The 19,336-nt window shown below is 34.8% G+C and overlaps 1 protein-coding gene across 3 annotated transcripts in view; it reads left to right on the top strand.

The window, feature by feature from the left end:
• LOC106678681 (probable RNA helicase armi) overlaps window positions 1-19,066 on the top strand; it is an 89,828-nt gene extending 70,762 nt beyond the window's left edge. For all 3 annotated transcript variants that reach the window (XM_014417377.3, XM_067049941.1, XM_014417376.3), the window contains 7 exons: window positions 8,181-8,374; window positions 13,609-13,776; window positions 13,905-14,034; window positions 14,114-14,264; window positions 15,532-15,783; window positions 16,504-16,729; window positions 18,874-19,066. In XM_014417377.3, coding sequence (XP_014272863.1) covers window positions 8,181-8,374; window positions 13,609-13,776; window positions 13,905-14,034; window positions 14,114-14,264; window positions 15,532-15,783; window positions 16,504-16,729; window positions 18,874-18,980 — 1,228 coding nt within the window. In that variant the 3' untranslated portion in view covers window positions 18,981-19,066. The remainder of the gene's footprint in view (window positions 1-8,180; window positions 8,375-13,608; window positions 13,777-13,904; window positions 14,035-14,113; window positions 14,265-15,531; window positions 15,784-16,503; window positions 16,730-18,873) is intronic.
• Window positions 19,067-19,336: the final 270 nt, after the last annotated feature.

Raw genomic sequence — 19,336 nt, forward strand, 5'->3', positions numbered from 1 at the left:
CACAATGTCACGTACACCCTCGTTATGTCGCGCCACGCGTTTAGCTTTCTCCTTTTTGATTCTCTCTCTCACCTTGTCCCACGTTTTTCTCAGTGCCATCCCGTTACCGACAATCTCCTCTTCGTTTCTATAATCGCGTTTGCGCCCTCTAAGTCCAAAGAGAATTTCGGATGGAGCGAATCCCGTTACCCTATGTACGGAGTGGTTATAGGCTGCTATAGCTCTTATCATAGCCTCGTCTGGTTCCAGGCCCTTATCTATCTGGTACACCCGCAACTGATCGCTAAACGTACCATGGAGTCTCTCTATACCCCCCATGCTCTTAGGGTGTCCTGGGGTGGTTAGATGCCACCTTACCTCCAAAGCCTTCATTTCTTCTCTGACGTTGGCATTATCGAATTCCCGTCCCATATCAGACGATATCCTTTCTGGTACTCCATAGAACTGGAACCATAAACGCAGCGCTCCCAATACCGCCTCGGCCAATCTGTCTCGAATCTGATGTGCCATGGCCACTTTGCTAAAGAGGTCAATCACCGTAACCCACTTGTAGCCCCTCCAGGTGAAAGTGTCGATTTGTAATTCTACTAACGGTGTGTTCGCCGTCGGTGTCTCCTCTTGTGTCACCTTGGGTGGGTGTCGGTCGTATTTGGTGCTGAGGCACACCTCACAGTTGCTGATTATCTCCTGAATCGTTTTCCGCATATTTCACTAGAAATATTTCCGTCGCAGGGCTTGGTAGGTCTCATTCAAGCCTTGGTGTTTGGTCTTCCCTTGGTGGTATGCCAAGGTGACCTCCCTCTGTTGATCTCTGTCTTGAACGGTTTCCACCATTATTAGGCAACGAACAAAGTTTCGATCCATTCTGATTTTCTCCAGTCTCCAGAGGCGTTTTATCTTCTCCCAAACCACTCCATTCCAGACTTATAGATGGTATGATCTTCTCATATTTAGCGAAGTCCATCTTTATGGATCCGGAAGTTCTTGTCTTCCAAATTATTTGGTGTGATTTATCGTTCACCACCTCCTCTAGCTCTTCCATCTCCGTTGCTTTGCGTTTCTTCTTCCTCTGGCATCCATTCTCGCAAAAGCTGTCTCGCCTCTCCTGACGTCTGTGGTTGTTCCTTGTCTATTGCATTTACAGTGATCCAATAACCAGTCAACGACTACATTTTCTTTTCCTGGTTTTACTGGATTATGATGTTGTACTGGTTGAGCAGTTCTTTCCATCTGGTGATCCTAGCTGAGGACTCTTTAAGCTTCCCAACCCATTGAAGCGGTCTGTGTTCTGTATGTACCCGGAATTTCCTCCCGAAAACATAGGGGTGAAAATGTTCTACCGCCCACACAATACCTAACAGTTCTCACTCAAGTGCGCTGTACCTTGTCTCTGCATCTGTTAACCGCCTGCTAGCGTACGCCACCGGTCGCTCTCCACCCTCACAATCCTGCGACAGTACCGCCCCCAACATGTACTCACTTGCGTCTGTAGTAATGATAAATGTACGTTCAAAGTCCAGGAATGCCAACACCGGTTCCTTCTGAAGCGCCTCCATGCATTTTCTAATGTTTTCCATCATATTGGGCGCCACCTGCACCCTATTTCCCTTTTTCAGAAGGTTGTTGATGGGTACCAGATACTTGGCCATCGCCGGTACGAATCGTCTATAGTAATTCAGAGCGCCCAACAATCTCCTAATTCCCTTAACATCCGTTGGAATCGCCATTTTCCTGATCGCTTCTACCTTATTTGCGTCTGGCCTGACTCCCTGTTCCGATATTGTGTGTCCTAAAAAATTTATCTGGTTTCTACCCAATATTGATTTCTCGCACGATAACTTTAACTCAAATTTCCAGACCTGTTCGAACACCTTGCGCAAGTGGGACACATGTTCTTCCTCCGTTTTGCTAAAAATGAGCAGGTCGTCCATGTATACCTGGCCCATGGACTCGTCGATTCTCCGTAAGAATTCATCCATCAATCGTTGGAACGTAATTGGGGCATTCTTCAGTCCAAAGGGCATCCTCGTAAATTCGTAATGCCCCCTTTCGAATGTAAAAGCTGTCTTGTGCTGATCCTCTGGGTGCATCTTGATTTGGTACTATCAGATCTAAAGTACTAAAGATCGTTGCCCCACCCAGTTTATCTAAGATATCTTCTAGTCGCGGTATCGGGTATCTCTCATCTACCGTGTTCTCATTAAGGCCCCGGTAATCAATTACTACCCTATATTTTTCTCCCTTGTCTCCCGGGGTGCCCTTCTTCCGCATTGCCCATAGGGGGTTGTTGTAAGGGGAGGTACTATCTACGATGATACCCTGTTTTTTCAGGTTATCTAACTCTTCCCAAATATGCTGTCTAAGCGCATGTGGATACCTCCTCTCTTTTACGTAAGTAATTTTATCTTGTTTCAGGAAGATTTGGTGCATTGTTTGTCCAGTTGCCCCCAGTAACTCTCCCTCCTTGAAGAAAATATCTGCATATTTATCCTTTATTTCCTGTCTCCAATTCCTCCCCCCTCCTTGGATCGTACCTATCGTGGCTACATTCGAAGCTCGCGACACCGATATCTCCTCTTCCCCAACCGAATTGTCCACAGGCCCTTGTTATTCCTAATCCCCGCACTTGCCTTTCCTAATAGATCTCAACCTATAATAGCCTGATATGCACGGGGCATTTTCTCCACGATATGAACCCTCAATACCCCATCTTCAATCCCCCATTCCCATAAATCAATGTCCGCCTCCCCCTCTACTCTACAGGGCCCACCCAGGGCGATTAATTGACAATGACATACCTGAATATCTATCTGGAGTTTCCTCTCACCGCTGCTCAGCTTCCTCAGCGCCTCCCAGCACAGGATGGTGTTGGAGCTCCCCGTGTCCACAAGGCATCTCACGCCGCTCACCTTGATGATAGGCAGACCGCTGATCTCTCCTTTGATGTTGAAAATCTCTGATGTACGGTCGCCCCTCTCCTGGCACCTACCTCAACTCTCTTGCCTTGATCTCCTTCCCTCACTTACTCGGCGCCATCTACTGCTTGGTGGTTTATTGCTCCGTCCTCCTCTTCCTTCACCCTCTGTTCCTGAGGCTTCTGAGGTTTCACTAGAGGACTCACTAGGTCTATAGTCCTCCCGTCTTTTCCGCCGTAACCGCTGGAAATTTATTTTCTTCGGTTCTCCTGGTCCCGTCTCTTCCCTTTTGTACATATAAGGGCACTGTCGTGCTATGTGGCCTTCATTGCCGCACTCAAAGCACCTAGTGCGGGGGCATTGGCCAACCAGGTGTCCTACTTTTCCACACCCATAGCACTTCCTGTCTTCTTTCCCTCCTCCATTGCGTATTCTGCCCTGGTTCGGCAGCCTTTCTCTACCCGTGCCTCTATCTTTTCCACTATCCCTGGGTTCTCTTCTCTTCCATGGTGTTGATGAATTCCTTGTGCGGTGGTACGATACTCTGTTCCATCCTCCATCATTGACATCCATCCTTGCATCCTCCTCTCTAGTGCTCGCGTCGATCATGTCTTGAGCACATTCGACGAAAGTGCGGTCCCGTGATAAACCTTCTCTTTTATTCGTCTCCTTAGCTAGTTGCACCTTCATTATGGAGTCGATAAAATTCATCTTCCAACTGACAACATCCTCTCCAAGAGTCTCTCTCATCTTTTCTGTGGTTAGATTAAACTGTCCTAACAGCATGGCTGCGTACTGTCTGTTAGACTGCCCATGCTTTCTCCTCTCCCGCAGCATGTAGAATGTCTTCCTCCGGGGACCATCTGCCTCCTTTATAGGCCTTCTTTAATCTTTCCTTCACTACTGGCCATGCTGTTTCCTCGTCTGCCTGAATATGGTTCAAAACACTTCCCTTGAACCGGCATATGAGTGCTGCCTTGAGGGAAATCGCGTCATTCTTGTCCAGCAACTCCTGTGAGACCTTGGCTGCCAACCTCTCCATGATGCGATCTCCACCTTTATAAAGTGATTTAACTCACTGATTTCGCCTGAGAACCGCTCCAAGTCTGAGATAGCTTTTCTAATATCCTGAGAGGTTACTGCTCTCACTTTCATTTTAGCCAACATATTGACGTGAGCAGCCGCGAGAGTGGTCTCTGGTAGTGGGGGTAACACTGGAACCGCCGCCGGGACAGCCGGGGCCACAGGAACTCCAGGAGCCTGTTGTGCCACCGGGATCTGTAGCACTGCCTGCCTCAATGCGGGCTGTTGTTGTGGCTGACCATCACTATTAGCCATCTTGGTCAGTAAAAAGATAAGAAAGCCGGAGGAAAAAAGAAAAAAAATTTAGAAGAGGAAAAAAATTCAGTGAAAAATATTCAATAAGTATCCGGGATTTTGGCACCACTTATGAGCACTTGGACTGAAAGGCTTGAAGAAAAAGGAAAAGAGAGAACAGAATTAAACCTCATGCTTACTAGAAAGATACTGCTTTATTGTCTCTATGATGCTTCTTATAGACATTATTGAGGTTTATTTACATGGGGAGTTAGGATTAGTGTTGTATACAGGCCTTGTCTAACCATAACTTATATTTGTAACTTAGGAGTAGTCAAGAACAAAATGCAAAAAAAAAAAGTTATAAGGAACGAATGGGAGTGAGAGATTGCCTTTATTGAGTCCAATACTCCTGGATCCAGTTTATTTTTTAACAATCCAACCTTTATTCTATAATATATTATGTTGTAGTACCATACAAAATACACTTTTCAAAGATAAACAAACTTCATCTTTCGGTATTAGACATTTGAGCCAGCAAGTTACTTATTTTTTGATTTTCTGCAGTCAAAATATCAACGATACAAGTCACAAGGAAAACATTAGGTTTGTCCACGGAAACAAATAGCTTTTATGCACATTCCTCTCAAGCTTACTATATTAAAATACAACTAGTAAAAACAAAAAATAAATATGTATAATTATTTTTTATTTTTCCTATTGCCGCATTGATTATTTTGTAGGCAGATTGCATTTTGAAAAGTCAGATATTTCATAGATCTGAATTAAAGTTGGATTACAAAATATGTTCTGTGGTTTTATTATTCAGATTAGATTTATATGTACAGGGTTTCCTGTAAGTGTTTACTAATGTAACAGAAAAAGACTTGAAAGTGAAATTCTAATTGACGAATAAGGGTTGTTATCATGAAATAAGGGTTTCATTCTTGTGTCCCTTTCTTTTCATTGTTTCTCCATATAGAACAGACAAGTAACTTAGTTGGAAAAATAGTTGTACTTCTTAAATTTATTCTACCAGGTCATTCAAAAAGTCCTGTCGTTTTTTTGGGGGAAATTATAAATAAATAAATATTTTCAAAGAATCACCTATATTCATCAAAATATCCACCGTTACAGTCGGTAACCTTCTCCCAACGAGATGGTAAAGCCCAAATTCCTTCCTTAAAAAACTGTTGATTTTTACTGCAAAAATAAGTGGTCAGTTCGTGAATTAGGTTGTCACGGTCTTGAAAACATTTTTGTCTCAGATTGTTGTCGAGATCTCTGAATAGGTGATAATCAGTGGGTGACAGGTCAGGGGAATATGGTGGGTGAGGCAAAACTTCCCAGCCTATTTCTGTCAATTTTTCCCTGGTCAATTTGGCGGTGTGTGGTCGAGCGTTGTCTTGAAGAAGCAAAGGTCTTCTTCTGTTGACTAAGCAGGGATCAAAAGTCTTAAGCTTGGATTGGCAATGGTCCAGTATATTGCAGTATACTTCTGCAGTGATGGTTTGCCCTTGATTCAGAATCTCAAAATGCACTATACCTTTGGCTGTCCAGAAAACAATGAGCAAAACTTTCTTTGGATGGAGATCTGGTTTTGGAAATTGTTTAGGTTTCTCATCTGCCGACAACCACTGATATGATCGTCTGAAGTTGTTGTACAACACCCATTTCTCATCACAGGTGATGATTCGATTCAAAAAGGGTTCGACTTTCAAGCGGGAAGTTAACGAAGATGCAGTTGTCAAGCGAACAAGCATATTGGCATCTGAAAGCTTATGAGGAATCCATTTATCCAGTTTTTTCACTTTTCCCAGTTCTTTAAGGTAATTCCAGGCAGTGGTGGCTGAGATATTAAGTTGAGAGGCTATCTCTGAACAACTTTGACGCGGATCCAACTCTACTACTCTTCGAACGTCCTCCTTATCAACTACAGTTGGTCGACCTGAGCGTGCCTCGTCTTCTAGTGTCTCGTCGCCTCCACGAAATTTTGAAAACCAAAATTGTGCCTTCCGCTCAGACAGCACATCTTCCCCAAACACGGAGCATATTTTTCTAGCAGTTTCGGCAGCTTTTGAGCCAAGTTTAAACTCATAGAGCAAAATCGACCGAATTTGAGTTTCAACTGGAATCATTTTAACTAGACAGTTGGATGGTGACTGCAATAAATTAATCCTCCTTAGCCTCCTATTCATAAAGTATAAACATTTGTGTTTACATGGATAAAAGTTGTATTGAACGGAATTAATTAGCAAACACTCTAGAATCAAAATAAACAACGAACAAACGAAAAACGACAGGACTTTTTGAATGCCCTGGTAAAACGTTTCTATTTATAATAAATTTAAAGAATTATTTATTTATTCTTCTATAACTTATTTTTTGAAACTATGAAACAGACAATAGTTGTAACTTCAAAAAATTATAACATTTAATAAAAAATATTAAAAAAGTAAAAGCAAACAATAGGCTAAAATCTCACGATTGAGGAAGTAGTAATAGTAATTATTAAGTACCTAAGAGAAAAGAAATTGATGCAAATTATTTTCAATATTAGTGTAGAAATAAATAATAGCAGAATACCAATACAAATTTACTTTGACTGTTCTCAAATTTAGGTATTGCTATGAGAAAGTTAGTTTTAGCAGCCTTGAGTTGCCGTATAGTTCCCAGCCAGTAGCCACCTCAAACCGTTTCCTTCCATTTATAAACAAAAATATATTTTTCTCTTTACGGTCGTTGTATAAATGCCATAATTTCATGGAATGTCTCATTGGTTTCAGTGAACAGTTCTGCAAGTGCCTATAAGACCACATTTTAAAAAATTTATCGTTAACTCGTATTTTTGCATCTTATTTTCCTTATTATTGGATTGGTGTTTTTAAAACCTAATTTCAGTAACTTCTATTTTCAAAAAACACAAAATGCACTTTACAGATCTGAAATCGGACCATCCGTTCAGGAGTAAATAGAAAAGTAAATTCTGGTGCGTTCCATGAAGCAGTGCATTTAGCCTTAATATTATTTTTTAATATGAATTAACTCTTTTCTAGTGTAGAATTCTTGTGAGTGTTACTATACTGTAATCTTCCAATTTATGCTATAAATATATTCTATTTTTATTTACCTTATTTCATCTGTATAATTTTTTTCATATTCTCTATGTGTCTATTTAATCTTTTATTTTTATATATCAAGTTTACCCAAAATTGTTTGAACTGTTTTCAAGATAATGGTAAAAAAGTTTAAAATCAATGTTATAAAGTCACATTTACAGTAAGTTGATTCTAGCAAAAAAAATTCTGTAACATCGCAGGTATATAACTATCATAAATACATAATTTCAAGCTTTTGCTTTTCATTTTTGAGCTAGGCTGACCACATACACACATATCCTTTTGCGAGAATTAGTTTTGGATTCAGGGGCTTTAAGGCGAGTGTTCCTGTATAATTTAAATTCTTTCATTTTCACAGTGCTTTCTGTTGCTACATATTTCATATTTAGGTAAATGATAGTATTCAAACTACATATTTCATATATAAGTAAAAGAAGATTAAAAAAAAAAAAATTAAGACACTTTAATGACAAATTAGTGTGGAATCAGCAATGTTTACTGAGCTATATTTTGCTTGTGACCTTTAACTGCCAGAACTGATTGTAATTCAATAACATCTATACTATAGGTCTAATGATAAGGAATGCGATATCTCAAAGCTCTGATCAAAAGTATTTAGTGCAGTTTTTTTTTGTTTTTTTTTACTAATGTCCATTTATTCATCCATGTAGAACTTGTGGTTATAGCTAAATTATGTAATTTATCTCATAAAATAATTATCTTTTGTATTTTTTAGCTGTTATGAATTATAACTTTTAGTATGCCATTTATTTAAGTATCTTATTAAATTCAAATCTAATATTCTTATAAATTCTGTTTATACTTTCAGAATATTAGTTGCAACACCTTCCAATTCAGCAGCAGATCTTTTAGCAGAGAGGATTTTAGAACATGGTAATGTTCAACAAAATAAGATGTTGAGACTTGTTGGATTATCTGCTTTTGAGCAAGGAAAGATTGCTGCATCATTGTTGCCTTATACTGCTATGATAGATGTTAAAAATGATGATGATGAAAGATATGGTAAGTTTATGTTATTGTTTTAAATTAAAGATAGTTGTTAGTCGTTTTTCCCTTCCCATTCCCTCTTTATCTCTCTCAACCCTCCTCCCTCTACTGTCTGTCTTTATCTCGCACCCTATTGACAATTGGCTTATAATTTTTTATATCCTATCTTTCCTGCTTTTCCAACTCTCTCTGTCATGGGTAATGCCCTTGTCACCTATTATAGCATAATTGGTTGACACCTATTATGCTATAACAGTCACCTGTTATAACCCCTAATGGGTTACTTACACAAATGTCAGAAATATTTTCTATATGATGTCCAAATCTGAAATTTGGTTAAAAAATTCATTCTTTCATCGAGTATTCCCTATGCCATGATAGATTTGGTGATTCAATTTGAATTATCCCTGGTTTTTCTTATCTCCACCTATTCCGTTGTTGTATAATATCAGTTAATTTCAACACAAATATGATTTCTGAATCCTATGATAGATCTGTTCTTATCATCCTAGTCTTTATTTCTAATCCATTCTATGCATTTTCTGACTCACTGGTGGTTATACATAATTCTTCTATACTGGTGTAGGATACTTGTAATCCTCATTTTACCAATGATTAGCCTCTGCCAGTTGTCCTAATCTTGTACAGCCACCAACCACCACAAAAAAATCTAGAAAAAAAAGTTATAACCAGTTTTGAAATTGAATGCCTCATATGTATCTTAAGTTCTATTCAGAGTTGGCTTCCTTTACTACTGTTTCCAGATTTCGTTCCACAATTTATCTTCATTCAGCATTTAAAAGCAGAGACAGGATTTTTATGCAATCACATGTTTATCTCCTTTCATTATTAAGCAACTGACAGGGCCACACCTGGGATTTTGTAATTTGGGTACTGCCAAGTATACAAGAGCCATCTAAATTGGATTGGATATGATATATGATCGTATTGCAGACAAATAATTATTTTTGCTCTTGGGGGTTTTTAGTGTATACAGAGAAACGAAAACAATAATGGTGTATTTGGAGCATTTAATTTTATATTCTAATACATTTTTGTTATTTATTTTAAGGTATTTCTCAAATAGAAAATCTGATATTGGATCAGTTAATAAATTTTGTCGGTTTCTTACTTCCAGTATTAAAACTAAAATAAATCTAGGAAAACTATTCTGTATTACACTGCATAAAACATTTGTTATTATAATCATATAGCACTTACCATTTGTTACAATAATGAGAAAATATTAGTAACAAAGTGATGCTTTGAGTATGAAAAATATAAATATGTTACAATATACATGGTGTTTCTGGGTTATGTGTCCTAACTAAAAATATGAATTAAGGATCTCAAATGCTTTGTTTAGGAGATTTTTAAGTTCAAAGATTTTCATTTTTAGGAATTATTTAGGTTATAATAAATGAATTTGTTGCTGCCAACATATGGTCCACAAATCGATTATTGGAACATGTGATTTTTATTAAGTTGAAAACACAACTACTCTCTGTTGTTTTTTATACTAAAAAATAGACAGATGACTTCTTAGAGTCTCAGTGTGCACACACATATCGTCTCCATTGTCTCCTCACTACATACTCGTAGTTGCCAGCATTTTGGCCATATGCGTCAGCTTAAATTATTTTAACCACGGCGGGCGGACTACTTCGGCTCATCCTCCAAGACGACAAGGCTGCCGAAACGTATGTCGATCTACCTCCACCAGAACATCCACTCAGAACAACAACCACAACCAGGGCCCCATCAATCATCGGTGATATAAGACTTTTTTTTCTTCTCTCTTTCGTTCAATTCATGTAATTTTGTAATAGTTTTAAGCTTTCTTTTTTTCCAATTTGTATATTTTTCTATATTTTTTGTTCCTTTTATTATGTTTACTTATTTAAAAATAACAAAATTCGGCTATTCTTTTCTTTTCACAACTTTTTTCATTTAGGCTAGTAAAGGTTCCTTTTGAACCCCTACCCGCCCTAACATTTTGGTCCCATCCGGGCCGGATATTTTTCTTATTTATTTTTTTCTCCGGTTGTCGAATTTTGTTATTGTACATTTTATTTCATCTTTTTTTTAAAATTATTTTTTAAAGAAAAAAATTTGTAAGGTACTCTATTCCGCCATTAATTAATTTCGTTTTTCTCGTCTTCTTTCTTCACTTATTCTCTTCCAGTTTCCTTTTTATTCATATTATTCACCTCTAAAATAAAAATAGACATACCAGGGGATAACAAAATTCAATTTGAAAAATTTAAGAGAAATTAAATTTCTGTTTATTCCAGATTAAAGCATGTACTTCTCAAGGGCGAGGTATTGCAAAAGACCCTGAAAAATTATTCTTATTTAAAGGTATGTACTTAGAACTGAGACCTTGTTACACTTCCTTCTGTGAGGCCTACAATGCCCTTAAAGAACTTTGCTCCCACTCAAATGTTTCATACCTTTTACCAACTAAAGAAGATCTTTCCCTCTTTAAATCCGTGCAGGAATATTATTATGAAGGTCTTGCCATCTATGAACATTACATGAACCCCACTCCTGTGGGTCCTCTTGCCTCTGCAGCCTTAAAGAAGGCTCATATCAATTATCTTCACTCGGTATCACAAGTCAATCTTTCCTCGCCAATGACTGCCAAGACCCATACTAGTCCTCATTCTATCAACAATAGCAGAATTACAAAGTGTCTAAGCTTTAAGAGAGTCCTCAATAACCATCGTTATAATTTACGTACTGTAGAAGGATCACTTCAGTCAACCAGTAATTCTAAAGATCTTCCTCAAAACTCTGGAGTCGCAGGCATACCTCTCTGTTCCAATTCTACATGCCAGTCTAGTTCTCTGGGTCATTGTAGTAAATTTATCAATTCCTTAGTAGTACAACACAAAAAAATATTCTATCCATTCAGCTGTGCCAGTGCCACTAATTGACATTTTGTTGGAAGTTACCTCCATACAAAATCTCTCACAACAGTTACCCTCTTCTTTGGGGTCTCCTAGCAGTCCTCATGGTTCTACTGGCCTCCAAGAGCCTGATTCACTGAGGTCAGATTGTCCCACTACATCTGATCCTAATAAATCTAACGACATTTCGTTTGAAAATATTTTTGTCCAAGACGAAACTCCAGGATCAAAACGCCCAGCTTTGTCAGATTCTAGTTACGCTAGCGACATTTCGCTGGTAAATAATTGTCTTCCATAACAGAATTAATATGTTTTTCAACTACTTTATTAAAGAAATGTAAACATAAACATTTATATTAAATGTTGTTCAAAGACTACCTTGAGCATAAGTAATGACTCGGCATCTTTCTTCCACAGCAGCAGTGGCCAAAAGGCACTAAATATGTTTTATTGCTTCTAAAGTTTCAATTATCCTTTTTCGTAAAAAGTTAAGGTCATTGACCAAATATAGACTTTTTTTTAATATCACATGACTATGTATGACACATCCGCATGCCGCACAGTGATAAAAAATGTGACAAAATCTTTAAAAATGAAAAGCCTTTAATCATGTTGATAAGTGTGGTTTCTTGCAACTTTTGTGTAAGTTTCATTGACGTATTGGGACATATGAAGTCAGGGACCTTTTGGTGTAACCAGAATGAGATTAGAAAAATAATCAAATTAACTACTATGAATTAGAATAAATTTTTATTTATGGGAAAAAATGATTTTAATAATAGAAAAATTAAGAAAATATTATAAAAATAATTCAATAAATTTAATAATGTAGACAGTTTTAGTTACCATCACTCGACTTTTCAAACAGACAATTATAACGAGTAGGTTGGTTGATGTACGACATGTCACAATAGGAGATCATAACACAAAAAAGGGCAATCCTTCCCTGCACCACTAAGACCCCCGGGGAGCGACGGTTCTGTATCACTTTTGAAATATTAGCTTAAAACGGGAAGAGGAAGCTTTAAGATGGTGAAATTGAGCAATATTTAAAAAGCACCTGGAATTGAAAAACTGCATGAAACCTTCAACTCCCACCCTCCTTGGTGGCCTTACTTATCTGACCTTTCAATCATTCATTCCTCAGTGGAGGATTTCATACTGTTTGTCAATTTCAGGCACTTTTTAAATATTGCTCGATTTAACTATCTTAAAGTCTTCTCTTCCCATTTTAAGCTAATATTTCAAAAGTGATATATGACCGTCGCTTTCATTCCATTGATCCTATGATTACCTCTCTTACCACAAATATTAAATTCATACTTGATATATATACTCTTCTCAAAATCCAAACTGTATACTATGATGCACGTGGAAATGAACCTTTAAATCTTCCTAAACTGAGAAGTGAGCCTATGAATAATTTTGGAACCGAAGTTCATAATAGTTGAAAAATACTTCTAATAACAAGATTTTCAGGGTAAAAAGAGGACATATAAAATGAAGTTTAAAAGGAAACATATTTTAGAGTCATTCCAATGAATGGCTAATTGTAGGAGGTTGTCCAGCATGGCTCTAATGCAAATTATCTCCTTTTTTTTTAACACAACAAAAATCCTAACAATTTTCTTTTTTTTAAACATATGAAATAAAACCTATATTATTATCTGTTTATGAAACTATGCAACTGGAATGACCAGGGATCAGAATTGTAATATATGTATGAGAAAAAGTAAGGAAGTGCTAATTAACAAAACTGGTTAGTCAGTGTCTTACATCATGAAGGTAAGGAGCTTAAGATGGTAGGTGCTCAATCCACAAGGATACCTTTACAGAGTAAGAGCCCTGAATGACAACACAGTTTGTTAAATACTATAAACAAACTGAAATGTCTGTAGAACAGATTAGACAAAATAAAAACATATACATGTATTTTCAAGCTTGTAAATTAAAGCACATGGCCACAACACACACTCACACATGCCAGCATAAAGGTATGATGAAGTGGCCTACTGCTTATGGTACAAGTGTTTAAAGGGTGGTCAAAAATATGTAAATGTATTTTCACTTTGGTAAGTGACCAGTTTTCTATTAAGAACCATGTTGCTCAAGATCTCAGGTAGATTATTAGACATTTTTTTGTCATCCTAACATCTATATATTCTTCATAATTATTTAATGAGTTATTAAAATCTTTTTGTTTTTATTACGAATTGTATTATTATTCTTTTGCATAATGATTTGATAATTTAATAAAATTGGTTATAATTTAGATTTCTTTTTTCTTATCTATATAGATAATTATATGATCTAATAAAATTAAATTCTTTTCTTTAGGAGTACAAGTCATCACTCGCGAAGCTCTGAAACAATTTAATATTGTTATTGGCACTATTGGTTGCGTCAATGTTTTATTCAATTTGGGATTTCCTAGAGGTTTCTTTACACATATTTTTGTTGATGAAGCTGGTCAAGCAACTGAACCAGAAATACTTACTGTATTGGGTATGTATTTTGTCATAAATATTAAACTTTTAAAATATAAAGTAATTATTGGTATGCTTTTCTTTTTAATTACATTGTATGTGGATCAACTTTCTTCTGATTTTGTTCTACTTCTGTTTGTGTTACAGTTCTTTTAAATACTCTAAATGGTCAAGTAATATTAGCAGGTGATCCTTTGCAACTTGGACCAGTTGCTTATTCTAAACTAGCTATTAAATATGGGTTCCAAGAATCACTTCTCTCAAGGTTACTCGATAGGTATGCATATTAATTTTAGCTTACAATATATATTATTTAGTCATTTAATTTTTCATTAGCTCAAATTTTTTTTCCATAGATTTCCATACAAGAGAGACGTAGTGGGCTTTCCTAAGAGTTATGGATATGATCCTCGTTTGGTGACCAAACTGGTCAACAATTACAGGTCACTACCACCCATATTACAGTTGCCAAATATGCTTTTTTACAATGGTGATCTAATTCCTAAAGTAATTATACTTTTCCTTAATTAATTTTCTTGATTTATTTACAGTTTATTATGATGAATGTGTGTCAAGAAATAAGATTTTAATAATTTACATTCTTTATTATTTTGTGATTTGTCATATTTCATTAGTGTTATTTTCTTCATATTTGATACCAAGAAGCTACTTCAGCAGTCCTCATAAATTTTATCCTGTCAATTAATGAACTTATTATTAAATAATAATTAATTATTTGACCTGATTAAAATTCCTTTAATACAGGAAAAATGTTATACCCATAACTTATGACTGTTTATAATAATAACAAGCATTAGTGAATTAAATGGCTTGATTCGACTATGGTGACCTTTTGTGATGGGATGGATTGAGGTGGTGGGCCCAGAACTCTCTTTGAAGCAGTGTGGGTATACTTTTGTTTTGGAAGTTTAAAGAGTTCGAGTTAAAAGAAAGTTCAGGCATGTGTTAAGAGGGTATGCCTATAGGCTTCTCTGATAGAATACTAGATTATAGATTGTGAGATACAGTAAAGTTAGCACCATACTTATGTCCAACCTGGCTCATTTTACTTTTTGAAATATTTGTTTCCAATGTTTACCACCATATTTGATATATGATAATCGCTTAATTTTGAAAAAAAGGCAAAAAGCTATGTTTTTATTTTGTATTAGATGAACTAAATTTTAGGAAAATAAATACATTAATTTTATGAAAAGTAAATTTGAAAATATTGACAGTTGAATTATTTCTTCAAGAAGAAATAAATGTATGAACAAAATAGTATGAAAGGCTTGTTAGTACTCTGAAAACTTTGGAAATCTCAAGTTTCTATTTTCTGCTTACTATTGTTAAAAAATATGAAGTGTGGGAATTTTAGATATGTGATTCTATAAATTTAGATGATGTTTTTTTCCAGTGATTAAAAAAGTTAAAAAGCTAGATAAAAACCAAGCCCTAAAATACTACTAAATGCAATACATAAAACACATCTAATAACAGGTCGATTTGTGAAACGTTAAACTTTCCATAGTTTTGGAAAAAAAAGTAGATTACGAAGTTGATGTTTTTAATATTTTTTTTTTTTTTAGAAATATTTAAAAAATATTGCTGGAAATTTACATTTACAGACAGAACATCTGATTCTTACTCTTTTGAAAATCTATATTTCAAACAATATTAATCTTAATGTTGATTTCCTTTAATATTTGTGATTTGTTAATTATATTCTTAACTTTTCTAAATGTTATAACAGACTCTTATTTTTAAAATTTAGGTATTGGAGAAGTCAAGTGAAGAAAGTAATTTATTAAGTAGATTAAAACTTCCGTTAATATTTGGAAAACCAGAAGGGAATACTCCTCCACTAGTTTTTCATGGTGTGCAGGGTATGAATCATCAGGAGAACTGCTCACATTCTTGGTACAACCCCCAAGAAGCATATCAAGTTTTTGCTTATTTAAATATGCTATATGAAGCCGGTGTATCTCCTGATCATATTGGCATTATTACACCCTATCAGTTGCAGGTAGTTTTATTTTAAATCCTTGAACATTATTACTATTTGATTATTATTAAGTTTTTCAATCACTTACATCGACAATTTATTTGTAATGCCCAGCATATATCCATTTATTTCTTACTAAAAGATGTATTGTATCTGATGTTACCCTTTTTGTTATATTATTAAAAAATGAATGCAACTACTAGAAAGATTTGTATTTTTAAAAGAGTAAAAGTTGAAAATAAAGATCCCTTTCTACCTACACAGCAACAAAAGAGTGATATTCTGTTGATTAAGGGATCATAAAAAATAAAATAAGGATTACATGTGATAATAGCGAAGAATCTTAATCATTTAAAAATTGAATGAAAATAAGAAATGGATTTTATTTTTATAAATTGTAAATATTTGTTTGTCACATGTTTTCCCTTTGTGTTTTAAAATGATCTTAGCAAAAAAAGAAAACAGGCTGATAGTTTGAAAAAGGAAAATGTGCTGCATATGATGCTCTGTTTGAGTGTCAGAGTTATTGTTTCCCCAAAACCAAGAACTAGTTACTTCATGCAGTCTGACGACTTGGTGATTGGGTTGATAATACCAAAGGCACTACCTAAGTTGTACATTTTTATTGTAAATTGCTAATGTTGCTTAAAGGATTCTATGACTGTTGTCCATTATTAGTATTTATATAAACTTATTTATACTATTTTGTTTTCTCATAGAGTTATTTTTTTTCCCCCACAGGTTATAAAAATTCGTCAGATGCTTGAAAAGGTTAACATGGAATCTCCTAAAATCGGTTCTGTGGAAGAATTTCAAGGACAAGAAAAAATGATAATAATTTTGAGTGTGGTTAGAAGTAATCTTGAATTTATCAGTTACGACACTCAAAGAGCACTTGGCTTTGTGAGGAATCCTAGGCGCCTGAATGTAGCCATATCACGTGCACGTGCTATGCTTATCATAATAGGTTTGTTTATATTGTAATATGCTCTTTTTTAGTAAATAGTATATTTTGATGTATAAAGGGTTTTGATATGTTTTATTTTATGTATAATTTTAATATTGTTATTTGTTATTTTAAATTAAAAAGCAAGCTAACAAGTTTTCTTTGTCTAAAAGAAATACGTTGTTTTCAAAACAAGAAAGATGGCAGTGCACGTCCTTCCAAAGTGTTTGTTGGGTTGGTTGTGTTAAGATGGACTGAAGTTTTTCAACCTTTGTTGTTTCTATACAGTAATTATAGAAAAAGAAAAATCAAACATGAAATAGAAAAACATAACAATTGTCAATAGACTGTTCGCATCACAAACCATGGCAAGTAAAGTGGATCGATTGTAACAAAATCGATTATTTTGGATTGATCAGTAAACATCGAAGATAGCGGAGAGGAGATGGGCATTCTTAGTTTGGATGGCCTGGTGAGAGGACGTACTTCGGCTGGAAGCGGGAAAGCTTGAAAGCCATTGTTAGAAGAGAGGCAACTTGTCAAGCAAGAGGAGGAAGCCATTTTGGACGCTAGGACAAGAACAATAGAAACAAAGAAGATTGTGAACTTGGTTAGTTTTATTATAACTAAATTTAAATACAATTGTAACAGAGATATTAATTTAATTAAGTTAATAGTAAAAGTGTTTGTATTCTGATTGCCTAGCAACTACACGCCCTGAGATTAAGAGTCTTTTATATAATAAAATTATATTATTCATTAGTAGTAAAGTTCTTAACTTGAACCCAAGCTATCTCTTACATTTGAAATAAGTTTTATATAACTATCAAAATTCTTTTTATTTTATTTTTAATATTTTCAAATTATTACAATATTGAATAGTTAAAAGATAATAATAGATACGTTGTTAGTTTGGATTTTTGTATATAGGCATTGTAGAAACATGTGGAGAACCATCATTGGTTGCCCCATAAAAAGTTTTGCTTTTATTTCATATTTTGGTAGAGAGTGATTATTAAGTTTGAGCTTAAATTACTCAAATTTCAGGCTGTTGTAAGGATTAAAATTTTAAATTCACTGTAAGTTTTCAGTGATATGACTAGTGCTTTATTTAGTGGATTTAGTTTACTTCACCGATACTGGGGAATAAGCATTTATATTACTAGGACTATTAGTAAACAAGGTCTTTTTATACATATGAACATTATAAAATTTGCTGAATTTGAAAATTTTAGGAGCGATACTATCAACTGACAACCAGTTGATAATATCCGTTATACACCAATTGGTCAGATATATAAGTTATATACCTAGTTGTCAAAGGTGGTTTTTAAAGTGAAGGCTGTTGTGATTTGTTAACACACCAGTTCAACTTAACTGTTTTTGGATCTGAAATGGCTTGGCATGTAAGGTATATACTTTTTTAAAAAGTATAAAAAGACTAAAATTGACCAGAATATGGAACCTGTTCTATTAACATTTAATTCAGTTGATTTGAGAAATGATATGCTTAACAAATTAAAATATAATTGTTCACTGACAATGATATGCATCCTGAGAGACCATTAAAAAAAGAGAGAAAATAACGATCTCAAGCAAAATGAGTATAAAGCATAACATGTGAATTATCTAGAAGTTTTAGGTGAAAAGGATACAAAAATATTATTGAAGAAAAAGGATCTCATTAATAAATTTCATGTTCATATTGGCATCACACTGGCTAATCAAAATACCGGTATTAACAACTAAAAAGATGAAATATATATGCTCTTTCAATGCTACTACACTGGTGGAAGATAATAGATAAAATCAAACTTAAAGGGAGGGAGGGAGGGAGGGAGAGAGAGAGAGAGAGAGAGAGAGAGAGAGAGAGAGAGAGAGAGAGAGAGAGGGGGGGGGGGGGAGAGAGAGAGAGAGAGAGATTAGTTGTATGTTTCTTTGATCTTAATAGTTGTTATATTTGGTTTTTATGTATTTTAATTTTTTTTTTTTTTTTATAATTGCACATTTTTATATGGTTATGTATACATGTTCTAATATTGTTGTATGAACATATTTTAATATTTTTGCCTGTACAAATTTTAATATTATTATATGTACGTACTTAAATATATTTATTATATCTTTTTATTTTATACGTTAATATACTTATATTTTAATTCCAGGAAATCCACATCTTTTGTGTCTTGACCAGCATTGGAAGAAAATAATACAGTTTTGCATTTCCAACAAGTACTATACTGGTTGTGATCTGCCTTCTGGCTTGACATAAAACAAGTAGAAGTTTTTAACTTTTAATTATTGTAATTATGAAGCTGTGATATTATACATACGTATTAAATTTTATTTTGACAAATCTTCTCTTATTTTAATTATGGTCCTGGTTGAATTTACTGATGTGAATACTGTCTTCTTCATGTCATAAATCATATCGGAATGAATATTATTGATTTTTCATGAATGATAAAAAAAAAAATTGTAAGACTTTTAAAACTCTCTTCAACGATACAGTGTGTTTCTTAGTTGGCATCTAGTTGCCTATAGAATCTAAATAGAGAAATAAATAAATTTATTTTTGGTTAAAAATCATAAAATACTAGGATATGAGATTTTAAAACCAATAGAACA

The sequence above is a fragment of the Halyomorpha halys genome, unplaced genomic scaffold, assembly GCF_000696795.3.
Source record: "Halyomorpha halys isolate HHAL.00 unplaced genomic scaffold, Hhal_1.1 Scaffold154.1, whole genome shotgun sequence".
Classification (NCBI taxonomy): domain Eukaryota; kingdom Metazoa; phylum Arthropoda; class Insecta; order Hemiptera; family Pentatomidae; genus Halyomorpha; species Halyomorpha halys.